This window comes from Euphorbia lathyris, chromosome 5 (genome assembly GCF_963576675.1).
Source record: "Euphorbia lathyris chromosome 5, ddEupLath1.1, whole genome shotgun sequence".
In the NCBI taxonomy this organism is placed as follows: Eukaryota; Viridiplantae; Streptophyta; class Magnoliopsida; order Malpighiales; family Euphorbiaceae; genus Euphorbia; species Euphorbia lathyris.
The window spans coordinates 80,502,485-80,516,904 of NC_088914.1; the positions used below are offsets into that span (position 1 = coordinate 80,502,485).

The 14,420-nt window shown below is 33.8% G+C and overlaps 1 protein-coding gene across 1 annotated transcript; it reads left to right on the forward strand.

Moving 5' to 3' along the window:
- Window positions 1–6,118: 6,118 nt before the first annotated feature.
- On the forward strand, window positions 6,119–9,648 carry LOC136231149 (cold-regulated 413 plasma membrane protein 2-like). Its single transcript, XM_066020442.1, has 4 exons — window positions 6,119–6,586; window positions 7,918–8,025; window positions 8,105–8,175; window positions 9,198–9,648. The coding sequence occupies exons 1-4, from the start codon at window positions 6,411–6,413 to the stop codon at window positions 9,449–9,451; spliced, it is 609 nt and encodes a 202-aa protein (XP_065876514.1). The 5' UTR covers window positions 6,119–6,410; the 3' UTR covers window positions 9,452–9,648.
- The last annotated feature ends 4,772 nt before the right edge of the window (window positions 9,649–14,420 follow it).

A 14,420-nucleotide genomic window follows, 5' to 3' on the forward strand; every position in this document is an offset into this window, starting at 1 on the left:
TTCAATCAATTTGAATGTAGGTGTATAGCTTGCTTCATATTTATAAATTATATATGTTGCACATTTTAATTTTTATACTTTGGGTAGGTTGGAGCAGGTGGAATTTTGGACCCACATTTGGCATGCAATTGGGGAAAAAAATGTTTAAATAAATTATTGATCCTCTCAGAGTCAAGTCCATTAATTTAAATTAATATTCTGTGATTATTATGGAAAATTAACAACTAATTGTGTATTTTTTAGTGTTAAAATGCATATGTCACGCTCATTTGAAAGTCTGGGACATTTAATAATTGTTATCTTTGTATCCAAAGTGTCCTCCTAGCCCTCCAGTAAAGTACCTGTAAAAGAGAATAGACGATTAAAAAGGTCGAAGTCCGACGAATCCACTTTGATGTCTAAATAAGCAAGGATTGCAAAGGATTGAAGAAAAAACACTTGTAATATAGTGATGTTTATCTTTAGGAGATGTCCTCCTTTATTAAACGTCATGTTTAGCTGGCTGGAGGGTTTTCCATATAGGAAACGGTTTTCTGAAGTCTACTGGATCCGAAGGTGTCTAGTGTTTCACGTGGCTGTTTGGATCCGAAAGCTCGTTGCTTGACGTGTTAATAGTTTATTTTATATGGTATCATTAATAATTATATATATAAGATTCTTTTTTTCAAAATTATTTTTTAATTATATGTAGGACAGTGTGAAAATTTTAGAATCAATAATGAAAGTCAACTATATTTTGATTAAGATCGTTAATGTTAAATATAATTTGAATTCTTAACTAACTAATAATGTCCAGAAAATTCAGGATATGATACTTTGAAAAGATGTCTGCTCAAACAATCTAATCCATTAAAGTTATTGATAATATATTACACCTAAAACTGTGGCAAAGTATGAAAAATAATCCATACGAAAAAAAACTTAATACATTAAGCCCCCAATATGTGAATATGGTCTAAAAAACTTTCAATCTGTGTAAATTTACTTTAATTTATTTCAATTTGTTCAAATTTCTCTTACTCTACCATATAAACTTAGAAATTTAATCATATCACTTAAAAACAAGTTGAGTAACTAATTAATTTTTTTATTAAATTTATAACTCCTAGGACTCATTTGGTTCGCGTAATAGAAGAGGAATAAGTTAGCTATTTCCACTTTGGTTCAATTTGTTTGATAGAATAGTTATTCCATGGAATCTCTATTCCTTAATTCCATGGAATAACTATTCTTCCATTTTTACAAGAAATAGCTATTCCTAACACTGTATTTTATAATTTATAAAATTGCCCTCCATTAAATTCTCAATATTCTCTTCAATCAATTTTTCCAATCCTAACAATTTTGGCGAATCCATAATTTATATCATAAAAAAACGTGAAAATGGAAAAATGGGGAAAACGTTAAAAAAGTAAAAATACGAAAAATATGAAACACGAAAAACCGGAATAACGTGAAAACGTTACAAAATACGAAAATATGAAAAAACGCACAAAACATGAAAACGTGAACAAACGTGAGAAATACGAAAACCCAAAAAAGCAAACACACGAAAAAATACAAATCATGAGCAATGCGAAAAGTGAAAAAAATATACAAAAACGTAAAAAATACAAAAAAAACACGAAAATGTGAAAAAATACGAAAAACACAAAAACGCAAAAATTGCTAAAACACAAAAACGTGACAATACGTGAAAAATGCGATAAGCATGAAAATGCGAAAAACACAAACAAAATATGAAAGCGTAAAAAACACAAAAACATGAAAAAATACGAAAAACATGAAAAAACAAAAAAAGTAACAAAATGTGAAAAATACAAAAACGTGAAAAAGAGAAAAACCGAAAAGCTAAAATGTGAAAACGCGAAAAAACGTAAAAAAAATACGAAATTGTGAACAAGCGCGAAAAACAAGAAAACTTGAAAAACACGAAAAAAACATAAAAAAAAATGCCAAAAACACGAAAAATATGAAAAACCGTGGTAAACGCATTTTTCACATTTTCGCCTTTTTAACATTAAAAATGTTTTTCATATTTTTTGTTTTTAACGTTTTCCACGTTATCGTGTTTTTCGCTTTTTTTCACGTTTTTCGCTTTTTCCACATTTTCATGTTTTCCATTTTTTTCCGCGTTTTCATGTTTTTAGCTTTTTTTTTTACTTTTCGTGATTTTCATATTTTTCCATGTTTTGTGTTTTTAACAAATTTTTACGTTTTTTGTGCGTGTTTTCACATTTTTATGTTTCCATATTTTTTTCAGGTTTTCGTGTATCTTTTCACATTTTTGTGTTCTTTTAATTTTTTTTTTGTTTTCATGGGTTTTTTCTATATTTGTTCCTATTTTTGCGTTTTCACAGCTTTCCACGTCTCTATATTTTTTGCATTTTTTTGTGTTTTCATGTTTTGCGTGTGTTTTTATGTTAACTTGTTTATATGTTTTTCGTGTTTTCACACTTTTCCTTTTTTTTTGTGTTTTTATGTTTTTTTTTTTTGCGTTTTTACTGTTTTCCATCTCTCTTTTTTATGTTTTTCATGTTATTATTGTTTTTTCGTTTTTAATGTGTTTTCTATTTTTCATGTTTTTTTTCCATCTTTCATGTTCCCATTTTTCGATTTTTTTTATATTTTTTAAAATAATATATATTAAATATTTGAACAATTTATAATAATACATTTGAGGATAATGTTTTATTTTGAATGAAAAAATTATATATTCCATTCTATGTTATTCCACCAACCAAACATAAGAATAGTTATTCTTAAAGAATTTCTATTCTATTCATTTAGAATAGCCGTTCCATTCCATTCCGCGAACCAAACGGCACCATAATGTATTAGAAAAACAAAAGCTCTTGGCATGATATTGGAATTTCTCCTACCAATAATAATCTATCTCCTATCATAAATGCCTCCATTATAGCCATATTTCCAGTGATAAAGCCAGTAATCTACATTATGAATGGCTGATTTTAGCCCTACAGTTAGTGTCGGAGTCATAAAGAGTTAGTGACAATTTTTTTAAAGTCCAGTCATTAGGGTGGGACAAAATTTTTGGGCTTCCAACATTCTAAAACTTTATCATTCTTGTATCTGTGGTTTAAAAGTTTACTTGGGATTTACAAACTTAAACTCTGTGGTTTAAAAGTTTACATGATACAGGTCCGTAATCAAGTGAGAATTTTAATCTTAAATCCATAAAGAAGTTCTTTTCAAGCCTATGCTGGAAGGAGTGAATCCCAAGTAATAAGAACAATAGCTCCAATGGAAGCTAAGTTTTCTTATTAGATTCATAAAAGTTGCCTCTTTTATAAGACAACAAGTGAATGGAAAAATCCTAAAAGACAACAAGGCCCCCCATTAAGGTTACATCATAAAGAACAAAATATTGGGTAATAAAGGAACAAAAGGGATAAATGACATTTGAGTTAATAATCCAAAATGGCAAAATAATAAAAAGTGAATGGAAAAATAGTAAAAATCAGAATTTGGACAGAAAATCAACATTGTCCTTCCAATGTTCGGAGTGCAGTTTCAGAGCCACACGTCGTGCCAACTAACCTATACGGCATGTGAGTCAAGTGACACGCCAAGTGGGAGAGTGGCGTGTCGTGTGGGTGAAGGTATGTTCGTCTTCGTGCGAGAGTTGTTTTTTCCAAACTCCAGACACAGCCTCACACGACGCGTGACCTGACTGGCACGCTGTGTGAGAAACATTTTCAGCTTGGCCTTTCTTTACTCCCACGTGGTCTTTTCCGTGTCAGAAATTCCCTCATCATTCACTCACTCTTCAAAAGAGTTGGACCCCAACTTGTTCCATGTCGTCTAAAGAGTTCCTTCCGGTTTCCATGGGCTCAAATCCCGCACATTGGAAGAGGGTGACATTTTTCCAAGCCAATTTGGAAGGGCTATATGATAACTCTTGGTCTCACAACAAAAATCACGTTAAGAGACATTCGCAGTTGCTTCGTATAATAACTTATCCGCAATTGGTGGTTTGATATATATAATAGAAGTATTTCAGCAAAGTTAACAATAAAAATACTAATTTAGTAAGATGTATTATAATAAGTTTTTAAAAAAATGTAAACACATTTTTCAATTATGCCATTTTTATAAAGGAAAATTATAAAACTGGATCAAATGGGAGACTCATTTACATATTTAGACCGATTATACAATCCATTACTCATCTAGACTATTTATTTGTGACTTTCCCAAAATACCCTTTATATATATATATATATATATATATATATATATATATATATAACACTTAGAAGTTTCTTACTCTTTCTTATTTCTCTCTTCCGTTTGACTTCGCATTTTTCGCAATTTGTGAAGTCTGCGAAGATAATACTACTTAAGAATATGAAATATACTTCGCATTTTTCGCAATTTGCGAAGCCTGCGAAGGCAATACTACTTAAGCGCATGAAATTTACTTCGCATTTTTCGCAATTTGTGAAGCCTGCGAAGGTAATACTAATTCGCATAATGACTTTTTTTCGGAGTTTTCACAATATGCGAAGTAAAAGTCATGTTCTTAAGTAGAATTATCTTCACATGCTTCACAAAATTGCGAAAAATGGGAAGTGGTATATAACATTCAAATCATAACAACAAGAGTGCAACAATAATTCTAATATTAAAATCATAACATTACCAAAATTTAGAACAAGATTGCAACAATAATTCTAATATTAAAATCATAATATTATCAAAATTTACAACAAGATTGCAACAATAATTCTAACATTAAAATTATAACATTATCAAAATTTACAACAAGCAATAATAATTCGAACCCTAAACCCCAGGAATTTGCTAAGGAGTTCATACATAAAAGGAAGTTCGGAAACATAAGGAACTATATGCTTTATAGAAGCAAGAAAAATCGGTGGCGTCATACAAAATCAATCGCCTTTGGGATGATAATGATGATTTTTCTTTTCTTTTCAAGCAAGAATCTAAGAAAAATAGGCATGTTTACCATCTTCATCACATCCCAATCACCTCTTATTGTGATTGATGTCTTTTTATTCAAGATAAACAAATCACTGTGATTGATGCTTTTGTATTCAACCTTCACAAAAAGTAAGTAATTTTAGGGATAATGAATGAAAGACACTTGAAAATAATGATTTTGACTTCGCAAAATGAGTTTGTGTCATATTTTGCGAAGTCTACGAAGCAAACTTCACATGGAAAAGGATTGTTTTGCTTCGCATAAAGCGATTCTACGAAACCTCCGAAGAGAAAAACAAGTTGGAAAAGGATGATTTTGCTTTGCAGGCTTCACAGAATCGCTTTCTGCGAAGCAAAATCATCATTTTTTCTGTTCGCAGACTCCGCAAAAATGTGACGAAAACTTATTTTGCGAAGTAATTTCTGAAAAAAAATAAAGATGAAACGGTAGAAACCTACCATTTTTACGTCTTTTGCCATTGAAATCAACAATAAACTTATGATAAACGCAGAACGTCGAATAACCATGCTTTCAATTCGCAGAAGAAGAAAGAAACCAAAAGACGAATATGAAACAGGAAGATAAAGAACCATCCTTCACAAAAATAGAGAGATAAAGAGAGAACGAAGAAATATGATGATAAAAAAAAATGGAGGTGATTTGCAAAATATAAAAGAAGGGGGAAGATGAACCGATACAGTACACATGAAGGGGATGATAAGTTGAAACCGATAAAAAAAAAAAAAAAAAGATAAAAGGTTTGGAACATTAATAGTTTAGATAGATAATGTGTATAAATGAGTATTCTATTTCATCCGGTTTTATAATTTTTACTTCTTATAATTAACCATTTTTTAAATTTTGATAGGTATGTGAATCTCGGTGAAAACGTTCTATAAATTTAGTGAAATTTTGTAGCCATCCAATATATTGATAAGGAATTGAAGGGGTTTTAAACGACGACGTAGGGATGATTGACGCAGTATGCTCACAGAAGAAGACGGAAGATCCATCCAGTCAAGTAAAGTCACGTACAAATATTTACGCGCGTGAGACCAACAGTTATCTTCCCGAAATTATTAAATTAATTTCTGTTGTTAAAATAAAAATAAAAATTCAAATACCATAAAATTAGCTATTACTATTCCATGGATTTCGAAGCTACGAATTGAATGAGCCTGAAACCAAGGTCCCACCTTTCACTCTGTAACCGAAGACACTGTCCTTATCATCAATCATCCTCCACTCGAATACTTCCAAAAGATCGCCGAGCTTCTCAAAAACACCGCTAATTATCATTAGTTGGCTCTGATTCTGTGTTTTTACTGAAGTTTTTTCATTTGTAGAGCTGATTTTCTTCTAATTCTCCATTTTCACGCTGTTCTGTGATTTAATTTAGATCTGTGGGGGAAAGGGGATCAAGTGAAAGGGGATTTCAGAAATGGGGAGGATTGAGTTTTTGAAAATGACTACTGATGATGCCAAGGCAGAATTAATCGAGTCTGATATCACTCAACTCAGGGTTGCTGCTAAGAAACTCATCAATGATGCTACTAGACTCGGTGGACTCGGCTTTGGTACTTCTTTACTCAAATGGGTCGCCTCCTTTGCTGCCATGTCAGTCTTTTTATTCTTCTTATGCGTTGTTGATTTAGTATTTGAAGTATACTTCTGTTTCGATTGTTATGGATTTGATTCAGATCAAGGTTTAAGAATGGTTAATTGCTCCTTCAAAATTGAATCCTCATAAATGGATGATTGTTCGATGGCTTGAAAGTAGGGATGTCAATTCGGGTTCTCTGTGTCAAAATCCTGTTAGGTTAATTATGTGTTTCATATGATTATTATGAAATAAATGTCAATCGTGTGGTGTTAATCGGATTTTATGTGTATACATACTCCAAACAGAACATTGGCCTTGATGATGAATGGTTGTCGATTCCTTAGTAAAGATGTTATCAGTTTGTACCATCTGCTTCTGATTGTGGCATCAGAAGATACCAAAATCTGCTACAGTATTACTTGTAAAAATCTAGAGAAGGAATCCTATTTTTAATTCTTTGTTTCAAGACTATATAGTTCATTCTTAGGAATTCTGAGATCTTGATGAAAGAACCTAATGATTCATGATCTTAATTGTTGTCCAGCAGCACTTGCAAGCCAACTGAGTAGTGGTGGCAATTCAGGTTATTCGTATTATGTAAAATGCAAAGGGTAAATTTCAAATAACCCCCCGTGGTTTTACTGATTTTCAGAAAAAGGAATGTGATTTACTTTTTAGCAAAACGAGGATTCAGGTTTCGCACTTTTAATAAAATAAGGATTTTTTGAATTAATATTATTAAAACCATCTTTAACGACCTGAAAATGAAAATTTTCAAGAATTAAAGTTGTTCAATATCATATTTGCTATGGAACTACATTTTCGATTTTCGAAAATCATTTTTTTTGGAACTTTCTCTCTCTAAACATTAACTTTCTCTCTCTTTACCAAACATCATCTAAATAATCTCAAAATAAAAAAGTTGAAGAATTAAAGTTGCTTAGAATATTAGTAGTTCTTAAAATATGTCATTTTTGAAGTTGTCAATGGTGATTTTAATATATCAATCGAAAAAGTCCTTATTTTGTTAAAGTTGAAAACCTCAGTCTTCGTTTTGACAAAAAGTAAAGCACAATCCTTTATGTGAAAATTAGTGAAACTACAGGGGTTTTATTTGAAATTTATCCAAATGCAAAGAAAAATGATAATTGTGTCAATTTTATCATGTCAGTGAGTTATGTCTGTAAATTGTGTTATCATGTAAGAAATTGCCACTCCTACAACTGAGGTTGTTTTTAATTCTTGCCCAAAACGATGGTTCCTTTTTCTGCAATATGATAGGTCTAATTGGATATATACTCCATTCACAGTGAGCAAATTCATGAAAAGCAAATGTTTATTGCAGATATTTGCTGATAATAGATCGAACAAACTGGAGAACAAACATGCTGACTGGACTCTTAGTTCCTTATATATTCTTTAGTCTTCCTTCAGGAATATTTGATTTTCTCAGGTGATAACATCTTTCATAAACAACTTATTGGCTATTGTAGTTTTCATTTATTTTTCTTGATATCTGAATAATTTTTCAGAGGTGAGGTTGGAATGTGGATTGCCTTCATCGCAGTGGTACTTAGGCTTTTCTTTCCCCGACATATCCCAGGTATTGGTTCCACTCCGCTGATTGTATGCAATTGAGTGTGCTATGTTGCTCAAGAGAATCATACTTTTCCTAGTTAAAACTACACAACTTTAGAAGCGTTTGAGGACTATGGGAAACCCTGCCTTACATGCTATGTAATTGTTATCTTAGCATGATGTTAACCGTTCAATTTTAGGAGTAAATTAACGTCTGCACTGCACTTTCACATCCACATCCTTCAATTCAAGTTGTGATCTTGGGACTCATGGCCTGCTGGTTTGCCATTTTGCCCGCTTTATTCCTTTTCCATGTCGGAATGCAACCAAACTGCATCTTTCTTATCTTTAGGTGAAATTGCACCAATGGCAGTGGTTACTGAAACCTTTTTTCAAGTGTTAATGAATAATTATTTGAAATGATGTCTTTTAGGCTATGTGAACTATTGTCTTTAGCATGTTGTTAACTGTTAAGTTCATTTTTACGAGTTGGTGCATCAGAGTTTACATCTCACACCAATGCATAACCTGCCTCACCTCAAACTAGAAGAAATAATCTATTTGCCACCATTTTCACACGCACATCCTCATATTCAAATTCTGATCTGGAGTATATGCAGCTGTTGTCCTCCTCATGTTTTCATGGCCTGCTTTTTTGCCATTTTGTCCGGTTTATGCCTTTTCCGTGTCGCAATAAGCTATGTGAACTGTTGTCTTTAGCATGTTGTTAACTGTTAATTTCATGTTGGGAGTGGGTGCCTCGGAGTTTACATCTCACACTAATGCATAACCTGCTTCACCTAGAACTAGAAGAAACAATATATTCGCCACCATTTTCACATGCACATCCTCATATTCGAATTCTGATCCGTAGTATATGCAGCTGTTGATCTTCTAATAATCTCAATTCATCCATCAACATCAGAAATCAGAATACACCAGACCACTACTTGTCATGTTAAGATTGCATTAATGTTACTGAAAATAATTTTCGAGTTTTAATGAATTTGTTCCTAATCCGTGGATTGTGGTTATGAACATTGACAGGTTGGCTGGAGATGCCAGGATCTTTAATTCTTCTTCTGGTTGTAGCTCCCAGCTTCTTTGCAGAGACATTGAAGGAGAGCTGGGTTGGTGTGCTCATATGCCTTCTCATTGGTTGCTACCTATTGCAAGAACACATCCGGGCTTCGGGCGGATTCAGGAACTCTTTTACTCAAACTCATGGAATATCAAACACTGTTGGCATTATCCTTCTGATGGTTTATCCAGTTTGGGCATTGGTGCTTCACTTCATTTAGTCATTTTATTTACATACTTGCAGATTGGAATAGTGAAAAGTTCATCAATCATTTTCCATGTCATATCTTTGAAATTTTATATCTAAGATTGCAACATTCTGGTCTGTATAAATTTTGATGGATCCTCTGCCTTTGTTTGTGATTATTAAACCTTTTGAGTTTACCTTTTGAGTTTAGCTTAGAGCATTTCCAGCCAACTTTGCGTGGGGCTTATTACTCACCTCGATGGAAACTCGAATGACTATGCTTACCTTATTCATGCCATTGGAGATCTTACCAATAGGAACTGGCAAGTGTCCTTGCCTCATTTTTGTAGAGAGGAAAATAGTTGTGCAGATTGGCTGGCTAATCTTGCAGATGCTTTAGGTAATTTTGTTAATTGCCCAAGTGGCCTTTGTAAGCTGTCACGGGCACAATTCCTTAGCCAATTGTCGTCCGTGCGGCACTAGCAATATTCTCCCCCGAATTGCTAGTTCAGCCTCTCCCACGTGCCTTAGCAAGCTTTGTTGCCTTAGCGAAACTGAAGTCACAAGTATAAAAAATGCACAAGAGTGTGAGGAAATAAATAAGTATTGTATTGCACACAAAGAATGCTTTACAAGGATGTTTGAGAGCTTGGAGTTTCCAAAAAGTGATTTACAAATGACCCCTTACTCCTATTTATAGGCCTCCAAGCCTCTTAAGAATGTTCTAGAGATTTACAAGGAAAAAGAATCTAGAAAGTTCTAGGGAATACTAATTTAGAAGTGCTTGGGCCCTTCTAGGTGCTGCTGGGTGCTGCTTGGACATTGCTGGGCGAATCTGGAAGCTTCTGGGCATTGCTTGGGCAGTTGGGCAGCTTTCTGGCCCGTAGGCACAAACTGAGGTTAATTCTGCGGGCAGGGATTAACCTCTTAGCCAATTCTCGAAATTAGTAGACTTCTCTCGTGCCTTCTAGAATCTTCTGGGCTTCTCTAGATATATAAATGATGTGTGCAAAGTTTGGTGGCCATTGGATAAGCCTAACTCCCCAAAGTAGAAATATGTGGTGTGTGGGGCTTCGTAGTGTCTGCCGAAAGACGGACCCGACTTGGTATAAGACACACTATAGGGGGGGTGTGTCTCTGCGTGTGTCAGGGATCGGCAGCGCGCCTGGCTGCCACGGGCCCGTAGGCTATCCTAATTGGTCCGGAGTGGGGGAAACTAAGCGGTCCGTTACAAAGCTCATTGAGCAACATTTTGGGGGTCGCTTTCTCCAGATTTTGTGTTCTATAGCTTGTTGCTGCACTTTTCCATTAAAAAAAAATGCTCTTATTACTAAATTGAACCTGTAATTATCTTCCTGCTAAAATATCTCTTATATACCTTGTATAAGGTGCCTTTCTGTTAGACAATAATTACATAGCCCATAGTTATGAAAGTCGAAAGGCGAGCCGAGGCGATAAAGTTGTAAAACAGAATAAAACTTCTAGTCTAATAATAAGATTCTAATTTCTAATAACATATTATACATCATTATCATAATTATTAGTACTTTCTCTACCTTCCTTTTGCACATACTTTCAACAAGGATTCATTATTGTTGTAACCTTCGATGTATTAGAATTACTAATACTCATGTCCAAAAGCCTGCAAAATTTGACACTAGTAAGCTATCGTTTCGCGAACTATCATACAGTTTCACAAACTTTTATACAGTCTCATACTGTTTCACACCCTTTCTTAAACATGCATAAATTATAACCTCCATAAACTTTCATAAATTGAAGTAATAATAATAGAAAAATAATAGTAGCATCATCAGCATAACTTTCATATATAGTATTATGAGTAACAGTTCCATAATCAACATAACTTTCATAAAAAAATCCCAAAAATTGGGCAGCATAACAGTAGCGTCAGTCATACTAACAGAAAAATAAAGAAAGTAGAAGAGTAGAAATTTGGCCAGCATAACCGTAGCATCAGGAGGATGAAGAAAATAAAAACAAAAAACAGAGGAGAAGATTAGAGAAAAGAAAAAAAGAACAGTATCTTATAGTGCAGTGAAGTAGATTGGCGGTGATGGTTGGTCGGCTGAAGAAGATCAGCGGTGGTTGTGGTGAGAGTTTCTTTCGAGGAGAAGTTTCTTTCCTTTTTCTTCTTTTCCTTTTATCGTTAACTTACAAATCTGACATAAAACAACATTATATATATTTTTTTCTATTTTTTCTTCCAATGACCAAAGATAAAAAGTGGACCTACCGCCTTAACTACAAGAGGCGACTGTCTCTCGCCTCCGATCGCCCCTTGCCTGAGTTGGAGAGGCGGTCCCCTCTTGCAAATCGCCCGCCTACCAGCACCAGAGGTACTGGAAGGATCGCCTAGGTCGCATCTCGCCTCAGGCGACCCAAGCGAACGCCTTTCATAACTATGACATAGCCTAACATGGTTTGATTGACCACATTATCGTTTTTGCTGTATTTTTTATCATGATTATTATGTGATATATATATCAGAGACATTTGATGAATTAAGGGTAAATTTAGCCTTAAAGTTGAAAGACATGTTTTGTTTAGTTCAAGTTAAAATTTAGGTATCAATTCAGTTTTGAAGTTGGCAATATTTGATAAATAACCTAAATTTTAAAAAAGAATTGAGAAATTTTTTGACAAATGTTTAGATATTAAATTTGATTGTGTTTGAGCTAATTTGTTAAATATTACCAACTTCAAAATTGAGTTAGATACTTAAACTTCAATTTGAGCTAAATTAAAATTGTCAATCAATTTCAACACTAAATTGATAGTTATTTTTTTTTTTGTATTTGGGGTAAAAGAGGTTTCCATATCTCCATCTAAAAAGAAAAAAAAACAAAAAAACAAAATAAAAATTATTTATATTTTTGTCAGTTTTAGATTTAGGTTTGCGGGCATTACTCTTTCTAAGTCCCAATATAGCAAGTTAATGAGCATATTAGAAGAAAAAGATCAGCTTAAACATCATAGCTCCAATAACTATCCTAACTCTGCTAATGCACATATGGTGGGCAGTATAGTGACTGACCATGCTCCAATTGCAAATGGCAATCAGCTACAACAGAGTGCGAATAGTCCAGCGAGTTACATTCACTCTACAGGTATCACTCACAACTCTATTAGTTGGTTAACTAATCTTGATCATTATGCTTGTGCTATATTGCCTAATATTGTTGAACATATCTCTACTAAGGTAGAATGGATTCTAGACAGTGGTGCTACAGACCATATAGTGAATAACATGGATTTGTTATATGACGTTCACACTGTTAATGCAATAGTAGTAAGATTGCCTAACGATGAACAGTTAAGGGTTACTCAAGTAGGGACAGTTAAGGTCAATAATCATTTAGTTTTGCATAATGTTCTCTACATTCCCACTTTTAGCTTCAACATTATGTCTGTTAGCAGATTATTAGAACAGCATGATGTGAATTGTGTTTTTGCATCTGATGTTTGTGAAATACATGATACAAAACTTCAGCTGATGATTGGTTTAGCTAAATTGAAAAAGGGCTTGTATGTCATACCTCATGAACATCAACCAACTGTGCCAACTGTGGCTTCCATATCTGCAGAAAAACAACAACATGTGTCTGAGTTGAATCTGTGGCATCTTAGATTGGGACACTTGCCTGTTGAAAAATTTAAATTTTTACCTCTCAATGTAAAACATTCTGCATTTTTTTTATTGTACTGTATGTCCACAGGCTAAACTCAAGCGTTTGCCTTTCCCTGTTAGTCAAAATAAAACTGAGAATATTTTTGATCTCGTACATTTAGACGTATGGGGCCCCTTTTCTGTGGAGTCTCATGCAGGTTATAGATATTTTTTTAACTATGATTGATGATTACAGTAGATATATATGGATATACTTGTTGAAAAATAAGTCTCAGGTACCTAAAGGTATTGAGGGTTTCTATAACTTTGTAGAGACACAGTTCAACCTAAAGATTAAGTCTATCAGGAGTGACAATGCACCTGAATTACAGTTGGCTATTCTGTGCTCAGAAAAAGGCATAAAACATCAGTTTTCATGCCCTTATACTCCCCAACAGAACAGTACTGTTGAGAGGAAACATCAACACTTGCTTGCTGTTGCTAGAACACTTAGAATACAAGCTTCCTTACCCCTAGTTTTCTGGACCGATTGTATTATACATGCCGCCTTTCTGATAAACATCATGCCTACACCATTATTAGACAATAGGACTCCTCATAGCATGTTATACTTAACTCAATTTGATTATACTAGTCTAAAAACTTTTGGATGTCTGGTATACAGTTATAATTTTAGACCAGGGAAAAACAAAATGGATAATAGGGGAACACCTGGCATCTTTATGGGATACAAGCCTAATGTCAAAGGTTTTAAGGTTTTTAGTCTTCACACACAGACATATACCTTGACAAGAGATGTAAAGTTCGTTGAGCATTTATTCCCTTATGCGCAGTCTTTAGATCATAAGCCAATACCTGAGTATCAGACTATGAGCAACTCTTTTATTGAGAGTTTGTCATCTTTAGAGTATTCTGTTGTAACAACAGAAAACTATGTTCCCGTTAGTCCACCACTTACAACACCATCAGTAGCTATACCAACCCTCGAGGTTCCTGTTGAATCTTTTAGGTCTATTGAGCACAATAGCGCTATACATAGTGCTGATAATGATCCTCATACTTACATAAGTCAAGACACACAAGCAGGTCCATCAGTTGATATACCTATTCAAGGAACTAGGCAATCATCTAGGAATAAGAAGCAGCCCTCTTATCTTATTGATTACCACTGTAATCAACTTAGGAGCCATGACATAAACACTAATATCAAATATCCCATTTCCAGTGTATTATCCTATCAAATGTTAAACATTCCACATAGGAATTATGTCATGAATTTGACCATAGTGCCTGAACCAAAGAGTCACACAAAGGCTATGAAACATAATTGTTGGAAAGAAGCTATGCAGAA

Excerpts from the sequence above, each read along its gene's own strand:
- LOC136231149 (XM_066020442.1), top strand. The coding sequence starts at position 6,411 with ATGGGGAGGATTGAGTTTTTGAAAATGACTACTGATGATGCCAAGGCA. Across the intron at positions 6,587-7,917 it reads GTCGCCTCCTTTGCTGCCAT|ATATTTGCTGATAATAGATC; the intron begins GTCAGTCTTTTT and ends TGTTTATTGCAG. Across the intron at positions 8,026-8,104 it reads GGAATATTTGATTTTCTCAG|AGGTGAGGTTGGAATGTGGA; the intron begins GTGATAACATCT and ends ATAATTTTTCAG.